Raw genomic sequence first — 27,491 nt, 5'->3', positions numbered from 1 at the left:
TTGTATGTGTCCACACTGTGCTGCAGCAGGTCACTGACCATTTCCCCTGGATTATGGTGGCTTCGCTCTGATCCCCCATCCCTGTCTCCCAGCTCAGGGATTTGGTACCAGGTGAATGATTGGTCTCTTACTATTAAAGACTGTGTTAAAGAAGGCATGAAATACCTCAGCCTTTTCCTCATCCTTTGTCACTATGAGAAGACACTTTGAAGAATCATACTTTTCCAAAACAATAATATCACTAGTCTATCTTATGAAGCATTTTATGAAGAAGGAGGTTTTGTATTTTTAAAAATAATTGTTGATAATTTCACTTTTTATAGGCATTTCTCATGCAAATCCCTATTCTGTAAAAATATTTGTGAAATTAGACTGTAGGTATTTAATTTAAATACTCATTCTTTGTACATATGTTCATAGACATGATAAAGTTCAGTTTTATATAAACAATGTCTTGTGTAAGTAGATAAAATTAAAATATTAATGGCAAGCATGTACTTTTGGCAATTTTGGATTTCTTTTTATTTATGAGAAAAAGTTCAGAATCTCTCCAGAGCTCACTAAAACTGTCACCAAGTGATTTGGAAAAAGTAGAACAATGACAAATGAAATATAATGTCTTTGAAGTCCATCTCTTTTTTTTCCAAATCTGCTGAGTACTTATAATGAAGTCCAAAACTGAGAAGGACTTTTTAATGTTTTTCAGGATACATTATCATGTTCCTCATGGCCAGCATCCCCAGGACTTAGGTGGGAAAAAAGGTGGTGTGATCTCCGATTAATTCCACTTCTTCATTCACGATTTTCCCAGTACCTTCCAGGATCAGATTTGTGCAGGTAAATAAGTTCAGAAAGTTGGAACTTGACTTCTTGGTTGACAGATACATGCCTCAGGGAGTTGTCTTGTTAGAGAAATTGCCATTATTAGTTCCACTGCAGCCTCTAGAGACATGAAACATAGGAGCTTTCGTAAAGGTCTGTCAGGGTCCACCTTGGCTCATTTTCTGCTCTGACATCAGCTGGGATCCAGTGTATGAGGAGAGGTGTGATCTTCCTACTTACACTTAATGGTCAGCACCTTTCAGAGTTTGAGATTGCACATAGGTCATCATATTTAATAACTGCTAATGTGCCTGTCCTCAAAAGCTTCTTTCTAATCTGCTTTTCTTTATGTTTTTTATTTTTGCAATGCGTTATGGCATTGAGCTCTACAATGTAATTGTGTTTCTAAAATCTACTTCCTTCTGTTTGTGTTAACATACCTCATCTGATGACTACATTGGGTGAAATAATCTTGTTTGGGAGCAGCAAGGGCTGGCTGCCCCATGGGGAAGATGAGCCAAGAGAGAGTGTGTCAGTGAGGCTGGATGAGGCATTTGCCATGCAGACAAGGACCCCAACCCACTGCCCCCACTGGAGGATCAGGGAAGGCTTAGGGGTGGTCTTCAGAGGAGTCCGTCATGGTCATGTGGGGCTCAGATGAGGCTGGGAAGTCAGCCTACAGATCAGGTCCAAATCAGTGGGATACACATCCAGGCACAGGAATAGCTGCAGCCATATTTGAGTGAGTACCACAAGCAAGAGCCTGAGAAGATAAGCAGCTCCCAAGTGTAGGAGTGGACAGGCCTCCCACTCAAGCTCTTTCACAGCAGCTTGATCCCACATCCCACAGTCTCACCGTGGCACAACTGGCCTCGAGCACAGGCCACCAGTCTGCTGTGAGGGGCAAGAGGGTGGATTTTGGGCCCTGACCCTGATGTCGAGGGAAATGCGAAATATCTTGATTTATGTTTTTATAACTTCAGCTGTCTGTCTTCTGTTCTCGAACGTGGAAGAACACAGCTGTTACCTTCTTTTGGGGAAACTCTTCTGTAGCTATAACTATCTTTGTTATTCTTTATTTCTTTATCATCCTAATATATCACCTAAATGGCAAGGTGATCAGGACTGCAAGGAGGATACCCCCCGATTTATATTAAGGCATAATGATGGTTTATATTTTTTTGTTGGTTCTTATCTAACACTTTGTAATAACCTATTACTTTGTGACTGTCACTGAGCACTAAGGTGATGGTATTTAGATAAATGTTTGTAGTAGCTCTTGTACTTCTCTCCTTCATTTTTATAGCTACAGTAGGGTTTTTTTGCTTCCATATAGCTAAGGTTATTTTTTCCTGTATATGTTACTTTGCATGTGTTAACGTTTAATTTCATTGCCGTTTTCTCTCACAATCACTGGGAAAGCTGTCCAAAGCTCATAGTTAGGTTTAAATTTATGTCATCATTGTGGTGGGTTGACTGTGGCTGGATACCAAGTTTCAACCAAGCTTCTCTATCACTGCCCTCCTCAGCAGAATGAGGGGAGGAGAAAACAAGATGGAAAAAAACCCTCATGAATCAAGACAAAGGCCTTTTAATAAAGCAAAGGCCACATGTGGAAGCAAAGAAAGCAAAATATTTATTCTCTGCTTCCCATTAGCAGGTGATGTTCAGCCAGTTCCTGGGAAGTTGGGCTTTGGTACGGATAGTGGTTGCTCTGGAAGACAAGTGTCATAATTAATGAATGCCCTTACTGCTCCTCCTTTCTCCTAGCTTTCATTGCTGAGCAGATGTCATATGTTATGGAATATCCCTTTCATCAGTTTGGGTCAGCTGTCCTGGCTATTTCCCCTCCCATGTTCTTGTCTCCCCGGCCTACTGATGGGGAGGGAACGTTGGAGAGACAGTGCTGATACTATGAGAACACTGCTCAACAGTAACCAAAACACTGGTGTGTAATCAATACATTTCCAGCTGCCAGTACAAAGCACAGCACTATGAAGGCTGCTGTGAGGAAGATTAAATTCATCTCCTCTAGATGCAATACAGTCATATAGACCTACAATTTTTCATTGTTTAATTTAGTATTATCCTAGTAAATCAGGAGAAATTAGAAAGGAAGACAACAATATTCTGGAGTGATTACTCTTTTATGAGTATAATGCAATGAAATAGAAATGAAAGTAGCTACAAAATCCAATGAGGCAAGTATATAAATAAGATCATATTTGTTAAAAGTTTTAAATACCTAGATATATTATGGATTCATTTGTCATCTGTATTTATAAGAATGAAGTTCTCATACTGAAATATTCTGTGAGCTCCAGTGTGTAAAGTCATTAACTGGAGGACAGCTGTGTACATGTACAGAGTATGTTTCTCTGTAACTTCTTTTTCCAATCAATCAGAAATAATAACTTAAAATTAGCACAAAGGATTTATCATTTGTGGTTGTGAGGTCTTGCTAATTGAAATAAACTATCTTTCCCATATAGTCTTCATGTCTACCATCTTGGATAAGTGAGTCGAGTCTGGAAAGAATAGCGTGTTATGCTGTATCCTGATGGCTCATCAGGCATTAGCAGTTTCAGTTTTCCTGTTCCTTTATTCAAAAAAGTGTAAAGTTACAAAATTAATGCAGAAAAGTTACATTAATTTTTCTGCAAAGGCTGTTTTGTGAAGAACCTTCCCAGTATCTTTTCTCTGTTGTTATGCTCACCCTTTCAGTGTTTCTTTGGGTCCTACAGTCACCTGTCACCATCTACCCACAGTAGTGGATTTATGAACCTCCCTAGAAGGGGAGAGAAGCCTTTTTCAACCTCTGTTTGGGGTTTGTGTGGGGTTAATTTTATCTAATTTCTTATCACAGCCTACTTTCTTCTCATGGATACTCAGTAAACACTTGAAAGTTGCACAAAAGCCTCTCAGCACCTCAGTTCTAAGGGCTTTGTTTCATGCTTAGGTCTGCCGGCCATTTTTCCTATTCACAGAGCTGAAATTAAAGCAAGTTAGGCAGTATATGTTTCACCAGTAGATTATTATGAAGCTAAAACCAGCCTGCAGCTTTTGACTGGTAATAGAAGAACCATATTTACTTGTCTGCATGATTCCTTGTTCTATTGAGGAACAGTGGTTGGCCCAGGGAGTCAAGGTGTAAACCAAAAGCTACAATGGCTTATTGGCTGAACTGAAATGGAACAGAATATAGTCACCACAGAGGAAACAGGGTTTTTATTAAATTCCGTGAAAGCCTTCAGCTCAGTGTTTAACAATGAAGCATAAAGGGCCCAAAATCATAACAGTCAAATCTGAGATCTATTCTACTGTATACTTCAGATAAGATATTGAATTGAATAGAACTACTCACGTGGAAAATTAGCACATGTTCAGCTGTTCATAGATCAAGGGCTTTAGAATCCAGTCTTCTACATCAATAAAACACAAGCCTAAAGTGCACATAATAGAACTTGTACATTGCAGAGAAAGTTTCTTAGGTAGTAACGATATTCCTGAAATTTGAATTTCTAGAAAATAAATTTAAAAGTGCATTAATACAAAACATTATACCTGAACTCATACTCAAAGCCTTGAATACCTACCCTGATAATATTCTCCTTCTGTTCTTCTATGCTGTCTAACATGAGGAAGTAAGAGTACTAAAAGAAAATGCAAGATAAATATGAGAGAGGAAGTACGTTTTTCTTAAAACGTAGAACCAACATTGTATATTGCTAGCAAGAGAGTTTATAAGACTATTTTGAACTACTGTAAACATTTTTAAATATAACTACCTCTCAGAATTTGTTATAAGAGAAAGGTAATACTTTTTAAAAGATGCTACTATAAACAGCGACATTAAAGAAAGGATATTGACAATAATTTAAGGAAACAACATGAACTGGAAACTAATTTATTACATTTTTCATGGTTAGTATTTACAAAACTGTTTTCACTATGTAAAGCCTAATAACTTTTTATATTTCAGAGTTTGAAAAGGCTGGCATGGAAATGTATCATTATCACATATGATATTTACCCTCATAATCACATTCTAGCTTTTCCAGTGGGATGCTTGAGACACATGAATTATGGAGAGTATTCATACAGAATTCTAGAAGGCATTCAGGTTAAAAATTGGAAAGCTTATTCATTTCAAATATAACTTACTTTTGAGTTCCAGAAGGCACAGAACCTGAAATGTGTTAAAATTTGGGAAAGTTGGATAAATCTTCATCTGATCTCCACTTTTTTTTGTGTATGTGTGTGTGTGTGTGTGTGTGTGAGTGTGTGTGTGTGTGTATTATAAGGTGATTAATCTACTATTTGTTCCATCTAGTACAAAACATATATTTAATACAGTATATTTTCAGGTTTGCATGCATGGTATTATGGACTTGGGCTGGTAGAGTCATTCAAGAATATACTATTGCAACAATCTAAGGCTAAGGATATCTTCTCCCAAGACCCATTCAGAAATAATGTATTAGGTAACCATGTATCTTGATGTCTGTGCTTATTGATACTTGGGTAATAAATAAGAACATTATGAGATGAGTGGTTTTCTGTCTGCACAGATTGAATTCCTGGCAACAATACAAACAGTCTGATGCCTTGAATGCATCAGATTAACTGTGTTTGTAGTGTAAAGGAAATTTGTGCATCAGGACTGAATATGGAACATACTGGGTTCTCTGTGGATGTGTTAGTATCACATATTAATAGATTCCTTGGATTTCATCTTTGATTTATAATACACTAAGGAGAAACAATGTGAGTCCTGAAACTAACACTACTTTCAATGAAAGAGGTAATCAACAATTTTATCCATCATGTAAGGAATTAGAAATTTATTCTGGAAAAAAATTATATATACATATATTTCTAGCCAATTAAAAAAAGGATCAAATAAATAAATTATAGAAACATTACTTGAAGATTCTTTAAATAAATCTTCCTCAAAACTTTACTGGTATATTTGGGAATTTAAACAAAAATCACTACTTGTGTGAAAAGACAACTAAACTGATAAGTTAGCTGATTCCTGCATAATTGTGTTAGGATTTATAAGCCTTATACCTCTGTAAAAGCTGGTTCTCATGATGGGCCTCTCAAAGCAATGGCATGCTCTAGTTCATTTTTATTCCTTTTCCTGACTGAAGAAAAAGCCTGTGCTTGACACAGATGAAGCAAAGACCATTATGGTAGAGACAGATATTAGCCTTACATTCTATACTTCTAGAATAAAATTTCAAAAGATAAAAAACTCCAAACAAACAACTTTGATATGTCTTCAGAGGTCAGAAACTTTCATCAGTGACACTCAGTTTTACCTTGAAGATAACTCATACTTTGCTTGAGCCATTCTCAGAGAATGATGTACTTAAACCATGAATTGATCATTAACACTTGGGTTTGTTACAGAATGTCAGTGGTGGAACTTGATGTTCTCTGTATGTTTAGTAATCTCTTCTTGTGGGATATGGATTAATATTGAAGTTTTTTGGTTCTGAAGCCAGAGACCTGTGAGTCTTCCAAGGGCTTTTAGCCAAGAAGGCTATTTACTGAAGAAATTATGTCTGCTACTGCTTTAGCATCTGAAAAACATCTCTTGTTCTGTAATTGCTCAGTGCCTGGCAGTGGAAAGTCAGTGTATAAAGCATGACAGGTATTTATAAGTGCCCAGATTGGTGCTGGGTTAGAGGCACCCACGTATACACTGCTTTTGTCATTAGATATCTCTTGACATTCCAGTGTATTTTGGTAGTGATCCTTTATTCAGAAATGCAATTGGAAAAATCATTAATGTTACCTGATCAATTTTGAGTTCTCCAATTTTTCAATTAATAGTTTAGAAGAGGAACAAAATTCTATAAACAAGAGCAGCCAACGAGGGATGTACAGACAGGAATCTTACTGTCTTTAAAGTATGTATTAAAAAAAATGAAACAAAGGCGCTGAGAAAAATGTATTGGCATCCACTGATTTTCACAAATGGCGTTCTACAGTTTCCAATGCATACTTTCCTTCTTTGTGACCTGCTGTATTAAAGTATTAAGTCTTTGATAAGCATCAGATTTTTTGCTTGTTTAGCTTCTGAAGTCATACAGTCTATTGGTCAAAGTTCTGTGGAGCTAGTTTGTGGAATTTTTTATAGCCTTGTGGAAGCTTAATATAGTCTGAGTTGACCTTTTAGCATGATCTTTTTAATATGTCAGGTATTTATAAAACAGGAAAACCAGCATTTTGTCAGTGTTCAGTTGCTGACCTTCGTTGTAGTTGAAAGAAAAGCATTTCTACAAGTATTGTTAAGATGATACGCTAGAACAGATGAAATTTTCTTCTGACCTGATCTGTTATGATATGTCTATAGGCAAAATGCGTTCCAAGTAATTGCTGTGGATGGGGTTTGCAGTGGAATAATTCAGTGTCTCTCTGCTGAAGACTGTATTGACTGGCTACAAGCAATAGCAAGTAACATTTCCAACCTCACAAAGCACAATGTAAGTATGGATCCGAGTAAGCCAGAAGGTTTCCAATCATATTTGATTATTACTGTCGTAAAAGCCTAATGGGTTCACACACAGAATTATCTGCGTATAAACAATGCTTGAGGCTGTCTGAGAGAAGTCAACTCAGGTTTGTCATCAAATCAGACTTTGTGAGAAATCATTGAATGGGAAAATATTCTTCCCTACAGTCACATAGTTCACTTCATTGCCATCAGAGTTATTTTCTTCTTAGCAGTACCAACTAGGATTAGAAACAAAGACCAGACACACAGGAGAAAGCCAGGTATGATGGGTGAACAGATATAAAGGAAAAAAATTATGTACTTTTTTTTCCTATGTTGAGAAATCAAATCTATAGAAAGGCTGGTATAACAGATCTGAATTAGATTTTAGCTCTGTTTAGGTATCATTTAACATGAGGAGAATGGCAACGCTCTTCTGTGATATAGATACAGATATTCATTTTCAACAACAATTAAATGCATTTAAGCTTCATGCACTGTGCTTTATGATCTGACCTTGTAGAATAGATATCTCTTTTTATTGAAGAAGGAATAAGAGTTATGCAAAAGTTTTGCCAAACTACTAGCAAGATTGATTGAAAGGTCTTCTGGACCTTCCTGGGATGTATTTTACATTTGATAGCGAACAAGTAGTTTTCCCTGTAGAAGTCTGTATGATACCTTTAGTGATTTTCCTTAAAAAATACAGAACACATGGTTAACTCCATTATTTGGAATTGAGTTATTACAAGGAAGCCCTTGAGGATTTAATTTGTATTCTCTCAGATTTTTTTAAATCTGCTTTAGCTTCCCAAATCTGTCTCTGAGTTTGCTTTTGTTTCAAATACAGGGAACATATTGAAGGAAGTTGTATTTCTTGGAGATTTATAATCAAGATGCAAAACTATGTTCCATCTGGCAGCAATATGTAAAAGTCATTGTATTATGAAAACGTGACAGACATGAATTCATCCGCCATCTGCAAGCTTCCATTCAGTACCAGCGAACTTTGTGGCTATTTATTCATCCTTAAAATGATGTTGCTATATAGAGCCTTTCTTGTCTTACTAGGTATCCTGAAAGCTGAGGTTGCTGGGTTTTCTTCTCTTGCCATCTTTGGTTCAGTTGAGTCTATTAATAGTTCTTGCTACCTAAATCAGAAAATTTTTATATTGCTTGTAACAATAGACAGAGGAACTGAAATTTTACCTGATAACACTTTGATAAGACTATAATTATGGTTGCTTTCAATATTTATGTTTGCAAACTTGAATTTTGACATTGCAATGTTATTACATGGTTTGTTTTCCGAGTACCACTTATAATTCCACACTAGTTTCCATAAAGAATTTATCTAATGCTTTATAAGAGGGAAATAGTAAATTATGCAACTATTATACCAATCTTTGTACTTACTATATCCCAAAGATATCCTGTAAAGTAACTGTGAGTGTTAGAGCTTATGATAATTATCCATTAATCTATTTTTAAAACTGTCCTACTTGTTCATAGCCCTTATGAATTTACAGAAACCAATGAGACTTTCTTTCCTATAATATACTTTTCTTTTAAATTGTCAGTTGCCACAAAAAAATTAGTTATTTGACAGAGTAAGTGATAAGTGAATGTGAGAAACATTATGAACACAGAGGAGGAAAAAAATGAAACTGTTGCTCAGAACAATGATTAGATGAGATTAGAGGTCCCTGTATTTTCTTTCTTTACAAATTATTACCTCAGTTTGACACGCACATTCTGTTGATGTTAGCATTTTTTCCTCTGTGAGAGGCATTTACTCACATTCTCCCTTACTGTGGCATCCGATGTCAAAGAAACAAAGAGGGTAAAGAAATTTGTTTGAATTTTTGGACACGTTGACTGAGTTTTAGTTTCAGTTACCTTCTTATTTCTATCCAGGAGTTACAGAAAATAATTTGTTTCATTCAAATACCTTGTAGCTCATAGATGTATTAACTAACATTCTCTTTCTCACATCTACCTGCAGAAAGAAAGCAGGAAGAAGTCTCTAAAAACTACATCATTTCTGAAAGCATTTCCTTTACTAGTGTGTCAAGTTTGGGCTTTGTAGATTTTGGTGGGATTTCACTTGCTTACTTTACATGTCTTAAAGCAGAACATCCAGAGTGATTCTTATGATTTACTTTTGACATCTATTTTATAGTGAAATTAATTCCCTCAGGACATGACTGTCTTTCCTTTGACTGGTAAGGGACCCTAGGGTGGTGAGTTCATACTTGATACCCAGGGAGATATGTATATTCTGTCACTGTTTTCTTTGAGGGGGCAAAGCAAGTTTCTCTGAATAAATCTGATAAAGAAATGCCTGGATATTTTTGGAAGAAAAAAACCCCATCATACTATTATTAATCAGAAAATCTGAATTATTTTACTTTTTCACACACAAGAATGGCTGAAACCATGAAAGTTTTGTGAATTACGTGGCCTATGCTCCCACATGTATCTTACAGCTGTGAAATGTGGGTCCCTAGCTCCGCAATGTTTGAGCCTACAGTCCAGTGAAGTAGAGTAGATGCAAAATTAAAATGCCTTGACATTATCATCTTTGAAAGCCAGTGTTGCTAAATGAATGGAGGCTGGAAGATGGTGTCTGCAAGCAAACCCCTTTTATACTGCAGTGGTTAGGCTACCAACCATTGTACAGTATGACATGTACATTACAGTATAATGAAACTCGTATCATTGTACAAAAAATATTACAATTTCAATGCAAAGATATAGCAAATTATATTCTGGATATTCAGAATAGATTAAAAAATCAATATGTTGACCAATAGAGTTAATTTCAGATTTTCATCAAAAGACAGATTTCAGTTATGAAGTCTTTCTTTGTATTCAGGAGATTGGCACATTAGCGTCCTCCAGTGTTTTAAAAATACTGAGAGTGATACTGCTAATTTTAATTTCTTTAGCTCCCAAGAAACTCTCTCTCATAGGAGAAGAAATACATCATTTAAAATTACAAAACACTGTATATTGGTATGCAACAAAAATGCATACTATATACATGCACTGTTGGAAGTGACTTAATACTGCTCTGTAATTGATGATGTGATGAATCCACAGAGACCATTCATTTCCAAAGATGGATGCCTCTCCAACTCGAGTTGCATCTGTGTTAAAAACTTACTGATTTTATCAATAGCCTAAAACCCCAGAAGAGTTATATTAAACCCCTAATTTTCGGGTAAGCAATCCTGATACTGGAGTTGATGTGCTGAAATCTGAATACGTTAAATTGAACCTAGTCTTGGGAACTCTAATTTCTCTATAAACTGATGAGGCTCTATATCTTTATGCTGCAGACCAAAGACTGCAGACTGAAAAGGGAACAAGCTGCTCCCTCTACCTTTTCTTGCTAATGCTCCAAGCAGAAATTTTCAGTCAACTGTTCAATTCAGCTATGAACTATTTGCCTTTCCATGAACTTTTAAACTCTATTAGTTTCTGTGGTAATTGATACTGAGTTCTATTTTTTATCATCTATTTTGTTAAAGAGCTGTAGGATGACAGTATCTAAAAGGTCATGTAGCTTTTAAAGAAATTACACTCTTGAAGAGTCTAAGAAAATACTCCAAAATCATGTGCTCTATAAAGAACCACCAGCTGCCAATACATCCATAATTTATGTGCTGCGATTTTTAAAGGCACTTAAAGGCAAAATTTTTAGTACAGTAGAAGTCAGAAATCTTAGGTCTTTGTAATAAAAAAATAATAATAAAAACAAACAAAACAAAACACAAAAAAAGGGGGAAAAACAAAGACAAAGAAAAAACCCCCAAACAAACAAAAAACCCCACACACTTTTGAGCTAGCATATTCTAGGATATAGCTTTATAGAATCTTTGAGGATTTATCCTCCCAACTCAATATTTGTAACTGTTGCCCATTCCTTTGTCCGTGGCAGGTTTTTCTATAGTGAGGGCAATGATACTTCTTTTCTCTTTCCTCTTCCATCATTTCTGTGGAAGACACTGCAACAGTTTTACATTTATGCTTCCTACCTTGAAGCTAGCACTTGACAGCAGAGAAATAACATGAACTTCATCAAACTGGGAATGACAGGCAGCTGAGGTAAAGTTGCTAAACTGAAGGTGGTAAAAAGTTTTAAGATTATCTAAAGAATGCTCATAAGATCTAGCAAGATATAGTTCACAGTAACTTCACTTTATCCCATCACGGTACATTTTTCTGGGTAAAATGACATGGATCTGTGAAATTAATGAGGCACACATCGATGGTAGAGGCATAGGAATAGCACGAAAGCAGTAAGATTAAGAGGTCTTCAACAGAGTATTGTCACAGTGTAGGTGTTTTTCAGAACATAAGCCTTTGTTTTGGACAAAGTTTAAAAGTTCGGTTGAAATCATGGCTTTAATCTTATGCTTAAAATGTAACCCCTAATGAAAGATCCTAAGATGCTACTAAGAAGACAAATACATTTGTCTTTATTTTCACTAGAGAAAAGAAAACAATACCTTCTCTTTACAATGCTGAAGTTTAGGTACAGGAATTAAGTTACTAGGTAGAAGGAGAGACAAAGAGTTCAAAACAGGAGGAAAACAACCAATTAGAATAACATGATCTGTTCCACTTGTAGAAAGAATAAAATATCACAGGACTACATTCAGTGTTAGTAAAGTTATTGAAATAAATAGTAGTACTTGTCTCATTTTTCTGGTGGGTGCTACCACCAGTAAGAACATAATGTGGAATATTTAGTACTGATATTTAGATCTCTCTAGGAACATTTAAAATGCGGAACTGGATACACTTGTAATATACTACTATATTTTTTTTTCCATATATGATTCTCTTAGGGCATGTAGATGTAAATAAATAAATGCAGTCATTGCAACATCAAAATTACATAACTTAAATGTCTCAGATTTTTCCTATTTCTTTTTTTTAAAATGTAGGCTGTTATCAGCTGCACATTTAAAAACATGTTTCTATGTCACTTTTATCAAGTGTTATATATGGCCTTGTCTCATATTTACTTAAACTTTTGGAAATTTGAAGCATGTCTTATTTTACAAACTTTTTGCTTGCACCTTGTTTAAAGAATTGTGGATAATTTTGTATTTTCTTGGATGTACTGATTTAGCAGCGAAGAGAGTTAGGTATTGCCAAACCGTATTGCTATTGCTCTGGTGTGTTTCTTCCACACTTTTATAATGTACCTGAGTTTAAATAACAATGAGACAGGTCAGAAAAATAGTGCAAGAAAAGATTTCTTTGACAAATATTTTTTCAAGAGTGTTTATTCCAGACTAGTCACCTTATCTGGGAAATTTGTAGCAAGAAACTTCTGTCTTCATAGCTGGACTATTTGCTATGACACATTCTGATTATGGTGACAGCACTCATCATAAAGACATGCAGTCTTGCAGTTTTGATTTGGAATTCACAGGATAAACATAAAGCAGCCATGATAGGTTTTCAAAAGAAATTAAATTTTCTTTCTGTCCTTCTCCCAAATTTTAAATCTATTCATGCTATTTTAAAACATATCTTTACTGTTTTGCTGTATATAAGTACACAACTCTTGCAGCTGTCAATAATAGCTCATAAAAATATTAACATCTGTATTAGTATTATATATAATTCTAAAATACAATTTAAGAAAAACAGTGTCCTTAGAAACAATAAAATCAAAAGCCCTTCTCCTTAAATTTACCTTTTTAATGTAATCATTTAAAAAAACCCCAATATTCTTGCAGAGAGAATATATTCCTGTTTTATATATGATGCTCTCACATAATTAAGAATCCCTGCACTTCGATTCATCCAATTCTGTATGGAGTCAAATTAATTTGTAGCCTTGCACTAGTATTTAAATAAAAGCAAAACATCAATATTAAGTATGTTCTTTAATCTATGCAGGATTTATATTAATCTCTGAGACTCTTTATCTTCTCTCATTCTATTATTATTGAAGGCTTAATTAAGACATTATAATAAAGACTATAATCTATTTAGTTACAAGACACTTTGGACTAATGTGATACTTGCTCTAAACATTCCACCCTGGGGAAAGGTAGCAGGGAGCCTGCCATTTAGAAGAGTTAAAAAAAAAGCCTCTTGGTTGATTTTAAGTGGCAAAGAAATTATGACAAAAATAAAGGAAGGAAGAGCAATCTAACTGGGAATGCAGGTAAGCCATTTGGGGTTTTGCAGACAGGAAACAAATGGAAGAAGAAAGGACTCATTATAAGTTGCCCTTCTGTACCGAAATGCTGAGCTATCTTTTTAGTGGTGGTTAGAGACATCTAGTACTGTAACCTAGTTTTTGTTGTGTTAAATATTCCACAATTGGTTTGTTTTCAGTGAGAGTGTGTTAAAAGTAGCTGTTGAATCACAAACTGTTGTTGATAAAATAGCAACTGGGAAGTGGGAGGCTTGGCACTAATAACCTTTCTTTTTGTATCCTTTCTCTTTACTTTCTTAAAAAAACCACAACAAACACAAATATAATTATTCATATTTAAAGCAATGTTATCTTGTTTTGACATCCCTTTCCTCTTACTATTAAAATATATTTTTAAAAGGTGGCTATGTCAAAAGTTTTGCTTTTTCTTCCACAACCAGAGAATTAAAATAAGAAAAGAATTAAAAGAAATGGAAATTCACTCAAAAAGCCATAAAACACCTCAGGGTATACATTATTAGTAGTCTAATGTGTTGAAAGCACTTTTCCATTTGGTTGTCTTGCTTCATAAAATGCCATAGACAGCAAGTGCACTCAAGTAGTGCACAGATTATATTTGCCTGAGGAAGAGAATGGAATCAGAGAAAGAGGCAGAGGTGTGGGGGAGAAGAGAGGAATTTCAGTCATTCCAGGACAGTTTTAAGAGGTTAGAACAAAAAGGCCCCAATAGGCAAAACAACAAATGACCACTAAGCTGCAGAGGAAATGAGCCATTTCTCCGTGTTATGAAACACTGTGACAATTTTCTTACCCCCTGAAAATAGCTGGGGTAGTTAAAGTGGCAGGCATTTGGGGGAAAAGTCTGAAATGTCTGAAATTATAGCTGTTCTGATCACCTGTGTGGGCACCGACAGGACTGCAGGGTTGTTTGGCTGAGGTTTTTTTCACCCGTTTGTTTATTTTAGGGAATGAGATAATTGCATTCAAAACTTGTTTGAAAGAGGTAATTTCATTCAGGTCATGATGTCAGGCTTGAAAAAAATGAGAATGAAGCACCTTATTTCATTCTCATTTCCAAGTGCATGGTACTCCTTATTGACTTACTGCACAGAAAAATTATAAATTTCCCATGGAAATTTTACCTTTTTGAACTGTTTATAATGACTGACTGTTTCTTTTTTTTTTTTTTTTTTTAATTTTAAAACGCTTTTTAACAACTTTACAGACTAAAAAAAGGTATTTTCTTATTTGTACCAGTCAGGAACTGTAATACAGTGATCAAAGGAAAGCTTTCTTTGGTTAATTTGTGGAATCCCTTGATACAACTTTTGGTCTAAATCTGTAAAAAATCTATAAAACAATTCTGTGTTGCTGTATCTCTTTCTGAAATCAAACCTTCAATCCTTTACTGTATGGAATAATGTCTCAGAAGGTATTAATCACATATATTTGACTGATACTAAAATGACTATACATTTTTATATTTGATGCACGTAATCAATTTTTTAATTCCCCAATTTTGCTTTTTTAATGAGCCAGTTATCAGTTATGCTTGAGTAATTTGTCAAGAGAGTTCTTAAGTTCTAAAGAGTACGTAATGGGATCCTAACTTCTATTTTGACAAGAGACCTCCTGTGATAGTAAAGGTAGTTGCTAATTTTTAGATACAGCAAATGAAGAAATCATAAAATACCACTGGAAATCAGGCAACCAGGTAGTTAAAGAATGCCTGTTCATCTCACCTGGGACTACTTAATGGTTCAGTGTCATAAAATACAACATAAAATGCAACCAGGGAAGAATTTAAAGTGTGTTAATCCTTACGCTTACTGTATTAACAGAAAGATGATGTAATGTTAATCCAAATACAGAATTTAGCTCTTTAACAAGATACATTCGCAATGTTATTCTTAAAGCTACTTTTTAAATGTCATGAGGCAAGTGTTTTTTATATTTCTAATTACTGATATTTTACTGCTCTTCCAGTGATTAAACCCACAAAGATCAGTAAAAAGTAGGTTTGTAGCCCATTATGTTCATTATACACTGACAATTCAAATAACAGGATAAACTAATTTTTTTCTCTAGATCAAATTCTTCAGAGGTAGATTTAAATATGTGCAACTAATCTAGGTAGATGTGATTTATTTGCATGTTTCATAGGTTTTCTGTTTGTACAGGTGAGGAATCTTCATAAAAAAGCAGAGTAAAATAGTATGTGTCCAAATTCCAGAAATGTTTGTAAGTCTATTGGTGAATGATCATGCAAACTTACGGTGGCTTACTCTGGGGAAAAATCTGTTACCTGCTTAGCAGAAAATATTGTTTTCACTGTATTTATTTCCTAAGGCAATTTTTAAGGTAATAAAAAGGATGAAAATCTTCCTATGGTGTGTCAACATGCTGAGGCTTCTCACATAATTCAGTTGCTTTAACATTGTCAGAGGAGTTTCAGCAGTTCTTCTTCTCTGGTATCTGACTGCCAAGGAACTTGACTTCTCTTTTTATACCTGCTTTCCTGTAAAAACATAGGAATTCAATCTAATTTCGCTAAACTAAATTAGCTTACTAACAGCTAAATGTTAGCTGTTTGTCCCTAAAAAGCAAGATCTTCTCCATCCAAACTCCCTATGTAGTAAAGGGGTATAAAAGAAGTGTTTTTAAGACTTGAAGGAAGTGAACCAGTCCTCCTAATATAGGCAGTTACTTCTACCCCATTAACTATATAAAGAATGTAGATATCTCCAGAGGGTAATTCCATCTCCTGGAATTAAGTACCTACCTCTCTCACTTCTAATAGGAAATGGCAAGAGAGTACTTTAGCATAATAGCCTACAGGTTGGAAGAGTCACCCTGACGTGAGAGACAGGAGCTCCCCGTGCTACTCAGCCTGCAGCCTGGTACCATCTGTCTCACCGCTGGCCAAAGGGTGTCCAGAGATAGGGCAGGGCTGAGGCTCTGATCCCCCTTCCTGACAGTTCTCTGTGCTATCCATACAGCTACATGTAATATTCATGCCAATGTTGGTGACAGGAGACAGGGGTCTCAGTCAAACTGTCTGGTAGGATTCATCCAGCTGGAGTATTGCTTAAGTGCAGCAGATCATAGAATCATAGAATCATAGAATCATAGAATCATAGAATTAACTGGGTTGGAAGAGACCTCTGAGATCATTAAGTCCAACCTTTGATCCAGCCCCACTGTGATTACTACATCATGGCACTCAGTGCCATATCCAGCCTCATCTTAAAAACCTCCAGGGATGGTGAATCCACCACCTCTCTGGGCAGGCCATTCCAATGCCTGATCACTCTCTCTGTAGAGAACTTCTTTCTAATATCCAACCTAAACCTCCCCTGGCAGAGCTTAAGCCCGTGCCCTCTTGTCCTACTGCTGATTGCCTGGGAGAAGAGAAAATGCTTATCTCCTGCAGCCTGAGTACTGTATCCCCCATACCATGGTGGGGTACTCTGGTATTACCTAAATTGGACACAGACACTCTACTCCCTATACTACAGTGTAGCTTTTATTTTTTGTTTTACAGATTTTTAACCTAATTTAGTTCACTAATTTCATAAACTGAAATCCCACAAACAGTTGTTTTAGCATGACTGAAAGGTGGGAACATAGGGTGGGTATACAAACAGGAAGAGGAAAGTCCACATAAATTTCTGCAGCCAGGTTTTCCATGAAAGAGGAAGATCAGCAAAAACAGGCCTCATGGAGGTGTCTTCAACTTAGCAGCTGGGGATTTTCCATGTTTGTGAGTGTTGTAGTCAGATAAGCCTTCTTTACACTTTTCCTTTCTTCTGTCTTCCTTTGCAGTTCCCGAAAGTTTTAAAAACTAATGAGAATGTCTCTCAGGTTTTGAGATCAAATTTAAATCCGTGCTTCTTGAGCTGCTCTCACTTTATAGGAAGTGTTCTGCACCATTTTGGAGTGCTGAGACTTCCTAATCTGTGGCATAATTTGTGTGAAAAAATATCCCGCACTGCTTTGGGGAAGACAGACTGATGCAAAATGTTTGGTTTGGTCTTTCTGGTTTTGTTTGTATTTTGTGTTTTTTGTTGTTGTTTTTGAGTTTTGTTTGGTTTTGTTTGGTTGGTTGGTTGGTTTGGTTTTTGTTTTTTTTTCCCTTATGAACTATGGACTCAATCATTGCTGAATAAAGGGTGTAAATAAAAATATTTTTTTCCTTTTCTCTTCGTATGTGCTTTCCCATTCATTGTGGCTGCTGTTTTCACTTCCCAGGTGCAGATGTCCCTTGGGCAAATTATAGCCTTAGTACAATATCATTACTGTATAGGGAAAATACAAGTTTTACTGGACATTTATATATGTATTTTTGCTTAATATTTCTTCACTGGAATACCAGCCTATGGCGGCTGTGTAGATTTAGAACTCCTAGCATCCATTGCATGGAGTTACTATTTTGTTCAGACAGAAGAAAATGTTCCTTTTCTCATAAGTTCTTTTTGAAAAAGGTAAACTGAGGATTCACATTCATGGAACAGGATGGAAGTAATTAAAACTTTATGGAAGCAAAATGATTGAATAATTTCAACTCTGCCTAGAAAAGAAAAAAAAAAATTAATCCTCAAAACCATTGCTAATGTTGATTTTATTGGCAAATGTCCACAGAATTTGAATATAATTTTGATCAGGACTATTCACGAAGAAAGGTGCTGCCAAAGAGACAAAAGGACCTGACATTCAGACACCTGTTTTACTGTTTCAGATCCCCTTTTCTTCTTCACTAATGTTATTAGTCACTTGTGTGAAGTGTTCTGGGGTGTTGGAAAGATTTTTCTCTTGAGTTTTCATGAGATACTCTAGATGTCTTCAAAGAAAATCATGAAGTTTATTCTTGTAAGAGGAGTCATGGAAATGCAAATGCAAATATTAAGCAAATCTCAAAGGGCATTTACTCTATTAAATTATGTACAAGTGATCAATGACTAGACACACGTCTGTGCTTTCACCTCTACATATTTTTGGAAGATGCATTTGTTAAATGGAGTGACTATGTTATTTTTACTACTTGTTTTTTAATTTTCCAGACAGAAAAACACAGGCATCTACTCATAAACTTATATTTTAATAATGTGTGCATTCTATTAAATGTTTATCTCATTTTGTAACAGTAATAATACTAATTGTAAAGGATTTCCTTTTTTATTTTTTTTTTTAAATCATAAATAGAGTGGTTTCCAAGAGTATATAAGTCCTTAGGCTGACATAACCCCTATAGAGTTGTGGAGCTAACATTCTTTTTCAGTTCCTCTTTAAATAATTGATAAATCATAGTGTTTATGCATGTTTTAATGTCACAATTATTTCCTTTTGCACCAGATTAACATAAATGGGCCTTTATATTGCTGCATAAACTATAAATTTTAAAATATTATAGCAAGAAAAATCCTAAGAGGCTGTTGACAAGCTGTTTTAAACAGATTATTTTAAAAGTTATTTGCTTAATTAGATAGTCAGCATACCTCTCCAGACTATTTAGAAAAGTATGCCTGCACCTTAATTAAGCTAGCTACTCTTGCTGCAGACTATGGATATTAGCACATTCATTTACCAAACAGTTACCATAAACAGCATTTTTTTCTCAAAAATGTAATAAGCAGAAGTCAGGAAAATATAGTATGCAATCTGAATAAAAAAAGAATAGTCCCTGTTGTTCAAATAGCAACTAGAACTCTCTAGAACATTGAGGCTTGCAGATGTTTCTACCAGTAAATTAATTTTCCATTTACATAACTGGATAGGTTGCAGGTCAAGCCTAGCTTAGAGCAATTATAGCTATCTGACCTCTATGTAATCTTCTGATCCAAACCCCACTTTCTAAATTCGTAGAAAAAAATCACAACAAATCAACCATCTTATACATTTTATACTTATAGTTTTTTTAAGTCTATAAACAGCCTTGCAGAAACTTCCCACTTGCTCCTGGTTAAAATACCATACAATCTTTGCAATGGGGCGACTTAGAAGGCAGTTTGCATCTTGACTAGGTGATCAGCAAATAATAAAAAAATCAGCTGGCCCCATTGCTGGTTTATGTAGCTCCACTGGTCGTGTTGGTTTTATGCTGTCAAGCTACAGCTCTAAAGCATACTTTTTTTCCTTTAGATTTGAATAGACAAAAAACTTCAGCTCCACAAACATTGCCCTTTCAGTTAAAAAAAAAAAAAAATCTTGCTTTTTTTTAGAAGATAACAAAGTTAATATTAATAATGGGATTACTTTCAACAATGCAATCTTTTTATTAATCTGTCATCAGCTTCTTAGTAGTTCTTTATATTGTCTCTGTTGCTGTGTTTACTGCTGTTATTTCAGTAGTATTTCCTGGAGAGCACAAGGGAGTCTACAGATATAGTGTTACCATTACTGAATAGCTTCTTTTACATTTTCATATATGAATACTTTTATAATCAAAAATCAATAAATAGCTGTATTTTCAGTAAGATGCATACTCTAGTAGTCCACTGGAAAGAAAAGAAACTGTAAGGAGGGACATGGCTAAATTATGAACTCTTTATTATCCCAAAACAGAGGAAATAAATAGCAGGGTAGAATTTGTAACTAAGAGTGGGCTTTGGAAGTATCCCTTGACTATGCAGAACCAGAATGTGGTAGGACTAGATGAGATTTCCTCAACTGAGGAACAATTAGAGTGAAAATAAATAGTTTTTACATATACCAGTGATAACAGAGAGACCAGGAAAGGTATTGGTTCACTGCATACTGAAAAGAAAATTATTGGCAGATAATGGCAAGAAAGTCAAAGTATTGAATGCTCTTTAAGATCGGTATTTACTCAGAAGGTCATTGTAAAACAGATGATTGTCACCATTCATAAATGTGGCACAATCTTGAATAAAGTCAGAAAATGTTAGAGACCTGAGAGGGTACTAGGTATACATTAATGGAAAGCATTTTAGATTTACACATTCTCAATAATTCCAACTATGTCCTAATTAAATTACTTATAAGCTACAAAAGATTGAACTTCTGCTGTAAATCCATTTGCTGAGTACAGGAAGTTCCTAAATGACAAAAATAGTAAAGCAGAAGTTTCAAATTTTTTGTGGCACACAACAACCAGTGCATAGGGTTTCAGGTACAAACTGTCTTTATATAGCTTTATTTCATTAATATATTTTTTCAGTCATGACCAGCACCAAACTAAATCTTTTGCAAATGTGAGTGTTAATACCCACTTAATTACTGCTAAGAACACTCAGTACTAATAGTGAAAGAGTAATTCTATATTTGATGTAGGAATTACTGCCTTCATTCATCTTCAGGATTTTCTTCTTCTACGGCTTTGAGCTTATGCTCTCACATCAACCTATTCATCATTATGAATAGGCATGATATTATTCACATATTTAGTTGCTTTGTTCGGTTTAATTTCTTAACACATCATTTTGATATATATTGCTATTTCAAGTGATATTATAATGGTATCATGTTTATTCAGTTAATTCCCACATTGTGGCAATATATAATAACGTAACCACATACAATTTTACTTATTATGGAGCATCTGTTTTTGTTACAGCTTGACATATACATTTCACTTGTTGTAAATTATAGCTTTTATGTTCTACTTATGTCACTGTCTTCATCATTATACCTCTGTTGAATAAGTTCTTTCCTGATTTTTCTTTTAACTATAGGGCCAGAGTAACTTTCCGAGCATGTGTGTGCATGCCTTTTTCTTTCAGGAAAGATAATGTTTATGAATAATAACTAGAACTTCACTGGAGTAATAAGAGAAAACATTGTGTAAAAAAAATAATTTTTTTAATTAATTCCAGTAATTTTGGTGTCATAAGGATGATTCTTCCTTTTTATATTGCTTTTATTGTTGAAAATTAGAGAAACTGACACATGTTGGTATCTTGAAAATATGGAATACCATCATTGCATTTAACATCATAGAATCTTGGAATGCCAGGTTGTAAGGGAACCTCAAAGATCATCTGGTCCATCTTGGCAAAGGAATAGTCTGGACAAGATGGCCCAGAACCTTGTTCAGATGAATCTTAGAAGTGTCCAAGGTCAGGGAATTCACCACTTCTCTGGGGAGGATATTCCTGTTTGTTCGCAATGTGAAAAATTTTCCTCGTGTTTTTAATTGGAATCTCCCCGGGAGTATCTTGTACTCAGTACCCCTGTCTTTCCCCTGTGGTTCCTTGTAAAAAGGGAGTCTCCCATCTTCTTTTTAGTCACCCTTTAAATACTGTATCATGGCGATAAAGCCTCCCCTAAGCCCTCTTATTTCAAGGCTGAACAAATCCAGTTCTTTTAGCTTTTCCTCATATGGCAGGCTTCCCTGTCTTTTGATCATCTTTGTGACCCTTCTCTGGACCCTCTTTTAAATCGTGTTTGAACTACAGCAAAAATCTATACTTTTGACTAAACGATCTCCTTTACTGCTGAAATGAAATTAGGGAGGGAGTTGCTGTTCTGAAATCTATTGACACAGATGCACTTTTCAATAAAAGATCTTAAAAATGTTTCTTGAATTTTATATGTGACATCTCTCACTCATAGAAAAATATGTAATTTTAAATGGATTTGAAGTTTGTATTAACTTTTTTTTTTGTTCTCTGTTGAAAAATGATTTTCAAATATTATGTGTGTTTAGCCTGGTAAAATGCAGTGAACTACATAGTTTTCTCATAGGCAAGTCTGAAATGCACACTAAAAAAAGAGTAATCTTTAAATTTACTTGTAATGTTATCATTGCCTGTCTTAACCATTCTTAATGCAAATAAATGGGCAATTTATGGGAGGTTGGAGAAAATTCTGTTGATTTTTAACTGTTATAACCTCTTACTTTAAGGATTATGAGGTCATATCCAGAGCAAGAAAAAAATACCACCTATTACTACTATGTCTATTTAACAATATTGCTAAAATTTAAATAGTCCTAAAATGTAGTTCAGTATGTGGCACACTTAAAGAAGAGGAAATAGAAGAAAAAAAAAAAATGTCTATGCTTGAAAATTAATTGGTTCGTGCAAAAAATTATACCCTACCCTTTTTTCTCCCTCTACATCTTCTACTCCTTGGCCTGCCTTTCAGCCACGGTCCCACAGATACACAGCTCTTTACATTTGCATGTTGATCAGTATTTGATCATTCCTTTCCAGAAATGCCAGATAATGCTGAGAAAACCCATATTTATCAGGACTTTTGTGTACTATTTTATAATGAATTCTTAGTTATGAGGTGAAATTGGAGATAAATAACTGTATTCTGTAGGAGGGAATGAAATTCAAGACTTTTCAAGCTAATGGCTCAGCAGCTTGTTATGAGAAAGAAGGTTAAGGAGACTCCAATCTTTCCTATTTATGGCAGTGCAGAAGCTTTATTGCAAAAGAGTTTCTCATTGAAAACCAGCTCAGAGTATAAATGAATACAGTGCTAGAGTGAGTCTGTGATTAATCTGAATGCAGAGTACACTGAGACCCATTCTGTATAAGGAGGAGGGACCGGGTGTATTTTACAAAATATGAGGACATGACCTTTAAATATACAAGCACTACAAAGTAATTTTGTAGTGTTTCAAGTGAAATTTAAGACGATCAGTTATACAGATGAATGGGAAGCTTTCAGCAGAAACAGGTACTGAAAAGTTCATGGGTTTATCCTATCTCACAGTGACATATTTCTGTGTGTGTGTGTGTCAGATTTAGCAATTGTGTTAATTAATACCTGTAGTTCATTTGTAATATGATGAAATATTGATGAAATAATGAATTGATGAAAATAATGAACAATGTAGTTCATTACCATGTGAACCTAATGTCTCAACAGCTATTTTATATTATGTCAACCAAATTATTTAAGTAATGTAATATCAGTTGATTTTTTTAGCTTATAAGCAGTTTGTTATCTGGTGCTGTCAGGCAAATTGTCTCATAAATATTGCTCTTCTTCCTGAGAGTTCCAAAAGAATAAAAGTGTGTAATTCTGTTAGACAGAAGTGAAATGTGACACAATGTAATAAAGACTAGGTGTTTCTGTAATTTTATTTTTAATCCACTCAGACTAAAGGAAACAAATGAGTTGATGGTGGGCTGGTAGAAGATATAATACCTGTAAAGACTACAAAAAGCCTTTTTAGATTAATTGCTTCGAGTAAAGGTATTTGTCTCTGGCTCTGGCAACTGGTCACTTTGTTGAACTTTGCCAGCAGGAATTCATTTAGACCAGTATACTGTGGTGTAAGTGTTAAATGTATTTTAAAAATCACTGGCTACATTTCTATGGGGCATTAGGTTCTGTCAAGAGGGGTAATTGTCTCATGTGTTATATATAATTGTATATAATATAATTCTATGAAATTTCGTCATGTCTTCTGCCATTTAGCTACCCCTTTTGTCATATTAAATGCCAGAGTGTGAACTGTGAATGCTATTATCTGTACCAAAGTGAGGAGTACTGAAATAATGCAAACTTGGCAAACTATGAACTCTTTGTGGGCAAGGTCAGAAGCCTGCTGATAGACTGAGAGCATAGGAACAAAGTAAGTTTAGCTGCACTCTTCAACAAGTTGCCTCATTCTGTTTCAGCCTAGAGTGGAAAGACCAGGTTGGAAATAGGGACCTAAAAGGATCATGTGACTGAGTGAAGAAGCAGGTCAAAAGATATGATTAGGACTTTTAGGAGTAAGGAATACAAGGAGAGTAATGAGCTTCAACAAATAGATCATATACAGAGCAAACTGATAATGAAAATATAAGTTCTGTTATGAGGTATTTTTCTTCCAACACCTGCTAATGGCTCAAATGGAAACTTTAGATGGGAACTACAGCTACAGGTGTCTCAATCCAAATCTTAAACTGGATTTGTAGGAGTCATGGTTTGCAGTTCACTTCCGAGGAAGGCTGAGGAGGGAGGGAAGATGCCTCAGCTGGGGGATGCCTGCTAGTTAAGTCTCCTCAGGAGTCAGTAGAGAAATCACTTGAGAAAGCTTTAAGACACAGTGAAATCTGGAATCATGGGGTGTGGAGAAGATGTTTGGCAACAAGCCAGAAAGATCCACAGTAGCCCCTACTGTGAATGAGGAAAACCAAGCTAACAGGACATTTCTACTTACAGGTCTTCTTCATAGGAAAATGATCCCTTCTCAGGCAGTGATGCATTACAATGCTGCTCACAGAAGCTGAGGTTTCAAGCCTAATGACAGAGTGGATTAAATATAAAATGAAGGTCTGGCAGGCAGGAAAAGCTGTGAGATTAATGATGATCCTTCCCTTGAGGAAGAGATGTATTGGTCATGAGTGACTCACTGCTGTGTGTGATGAAAACTTCAGTCTAGTGTCGACCTAACATTGTGGGAAGTCTTCTGTCTCCCAGGAGCTTAAATCTGGGGGATATTGCCAAAGCCATCTAGTCAAATGACAGTTAGCTGGGTCTGCTTATTCATGCAGGCATGACTGATTTCAGTGTCACTCTAAGCAGATAAAAAGTGACTATGAGACTCTCAGAGGAAGGCTAAAGGGGTCAGAGCTGTTGTAATGTGCTAGGCAGTCCTCCTGGTCATTCAGGAAAAATGTGTCCTACAGTGCTCATATGCAGAAGCAGTGTCACCAAAGAGGGCTCTGACTTCTTTGATAATAGCACAAACTACAAGCAAATACAGGGTGAAATGGAACTGGCTTAGCCTGAAGCAAAGAATAGTTTCAACTTTAGAAAAGCTACACAAAGGGCAGGCAGTTTCTTCTTTGTTTCTGTGATGGATTACATGAGAAGTAATGGGATTAAACTGCAACTGGAAAGAGTCTGGTTTGATATAAGGAGAACTTCCAATGCTAAGAGCTGTATTTGCTAAATAGATTGACTCATAAGGCGTTAAGGGTGTCATCATGGCAGGACTGTACAAATGGGTTGGACAACAAACTTTGTTCCATTGAGTTACTTTTCAGCCATATGTTTCTTTTCTTTTGTATTATCATGAAATTAACAAATTCGTATCAGTGTTTGCAACTCAATTTAGAAATACTAGGATAAGACAGAGCGTGGCTAACATTAGATTAAAGTTTTTATCCTGTTCCTTTGGCATTCTGTGAAAACTTCTGAAAGTAAATACTATAAACTAGTTATTATATGTCTACATTTTATGTCGTAATGAAATTGTAGGTGAAAAGTAAAATTGAAATTGGACTTACCTACATTATTTAATTTTCTTGAGAAATCAGGCAGTATGAAATCTGATGTTTTAAACCAGGAGAGATATTTAGATCAATTTTTAACAATTTAATATTCTTGTTTCTACTGGAAGAATGACATGGGGTTCCTTATTCTGCAGTAATAACTTGGGAACAGAGGGCCTGAGGGCTGCAGACCTCAGATTAATCAAATATCTAATTAATAATTTAAAAAATATTAACTAGGAAAATCTGAAAGTTGTATTTCAGATGGAAGTCCTTGCTATCTTAAAAAGTAAACTGGATAGTTAGTTGTTACTTACAGTAGGAAGGAATCTATGGATACGTTTTGTTAACAAGAAGTAAAATGAATTTGAATACCTGTGTAGTAGTATTCAGATGGATTTCTATTACAAACAGTTTGTCTTTGGTGGATAGTGAAGTTGGTTTTAAATTGCAAATGAAAAAGGTACTCAAGAGGAATATATTTCACTATTTTGTGAGCAGATGTTTTACTTATTTTTACCTACACCAACTTTTTTGCTATTTGTGTGACTGATACTGAAGTAATCATACTCCAGTGAACAACCAGTATTATGATATAAACCTCAATTATCCAGTTCCATTTCATTATCTGAAGCAATGATTCCACTATCTCCTTCTGGGTCAGGTTTTTGAGTTTTTTAGTTGGTTGGTTTTTTTCATCTCTTTTCAATTCTTATTGTTCACAGTCCTTCTAATACATCTTCAGTAGAGATACATATGTTTCTTACATTCAGTTGGAACCATAATAGCTTTTTCAGGTACTGACTTTAATTTGTTTCCATCCTGTGTAATAATATGCGTGTTGATATAGGTATTTTATTTATGGAGATTCACTGTTTTAAAACTGGGTTGTTTGTAGCACATGTATCTTTTTTAAAGAGGCACAATAGCAATATTGTCATTAAGGTAGCATCCAAATTTAGGATTGGATGTTAAATATTGGAGGATTAAATGAAGCCATTAATCTGTTAAACAAAAAAAAACCAACTTTTTTTTTTTTTAATTTGAGTAAAATTAATTGCAGTTTTATTATGGGAACATCAAAGTTGTGCGAAGACTAGGTTTTGTGCTTTTGTCCTGATGGTTCCCACTATACTTTCATGTAATAGTCACAAATCTGGTATTTCTTTCTGATATCCATCCATTACTGCTGTGCTCATAGTGTTCAGTGCCTCACTGAATCCTTTTCAATGAGACAGGAAATGAAAGTTTTGATAGTCTGCAGGTTTGTGATCACAGTTCAGATTTGTGTGTTGATAGTGCTTGTGCATGCCATAAATTGATAACACCTCGCAATATAAAAATTATTTTCTTTCCATACATCAGTTCAAGATCTCTGTTAGGAATGATTTGTATTCATCTGCTTCCATTTTTGGGAGACCATTCCTGAGTTTTACTAGACATATTTTGTTGTCTCCAAAACTATTTATCAAATACCTGCATGTATTGGAACTCAGCAAAAAATTGAAGCTCTCTGTGTACTTTGTACAGATTGGCAGTCGATATCGTGAGTTTCTGTGGCTGGGTTTTGGTAGCAGAGGGGCTACAGGGGTGGCTTCTGTTACAAGCTGCCAGAAACTTCCCCTGTCCTATGGAGCCAATGATAGCCGGCTCCAGGATAGACTTCCTGCCACTGGCCAAGGCTGAGCCAATTAGCAGATATAGTAACACCTCTGTGATGACATATTTAAGAATAGAGGAGTGTTGCACAGAAGAAATTCGACCAGGGAAGAGCAGAGTGAGAACATGG

General features: G+C 35.3%; 1 protein-coding gene across 8 annotated transcripts in view; it reads left to right on the top strand.

The window, feature by feature from the left end:
* Positions 1–27,491, top strand: part of SNTG1 (syntrophin gamma 1) — a 340,195-nt gene that overhangs the window by 223,186 nt on the left and 89,518 nt on the right. For all 8 annotated transcript variants that reach the window (XR_007630406.1, XR_007630405.1, XM_050328342.1 and 5 more), the window contains 2 exons: positions 707–837; positions 7,190–7,319. Coding sequence is in view for 6 of the 8 variants with exons in the window: in XM_050328342.1 (XP_050184299.1) it covers positions 707–837; positions 7,190–7,319 (261 nt within the window). In the remaining 2 variants the exon portion in view is untranslated. The remainder of the gene's footprint in view (positions 1–706; positions 838–7,189; positions 7,320–27,491) is intronic.

The sequence above is a fragment of the Myiozetetes cayanensis genome, unplaced genomic scaffold (assembly GCF_022539395.1).
Source record: "Myiozetetes cayanensis isolate MyiCay16 unplaced genomic scaffold, myiCay2020 scf1, whole genome shotgun sequence".
Lineage (NCBI taxonomy): Eukaryota > Metazoa > Chordata > Aves > Passeriformes > Tyrannidae > Myiozetetes > Myiozetetes cayanensis.
This window is presented reverse-complemented; position numbering and strand designations above follow the sequence as displayed.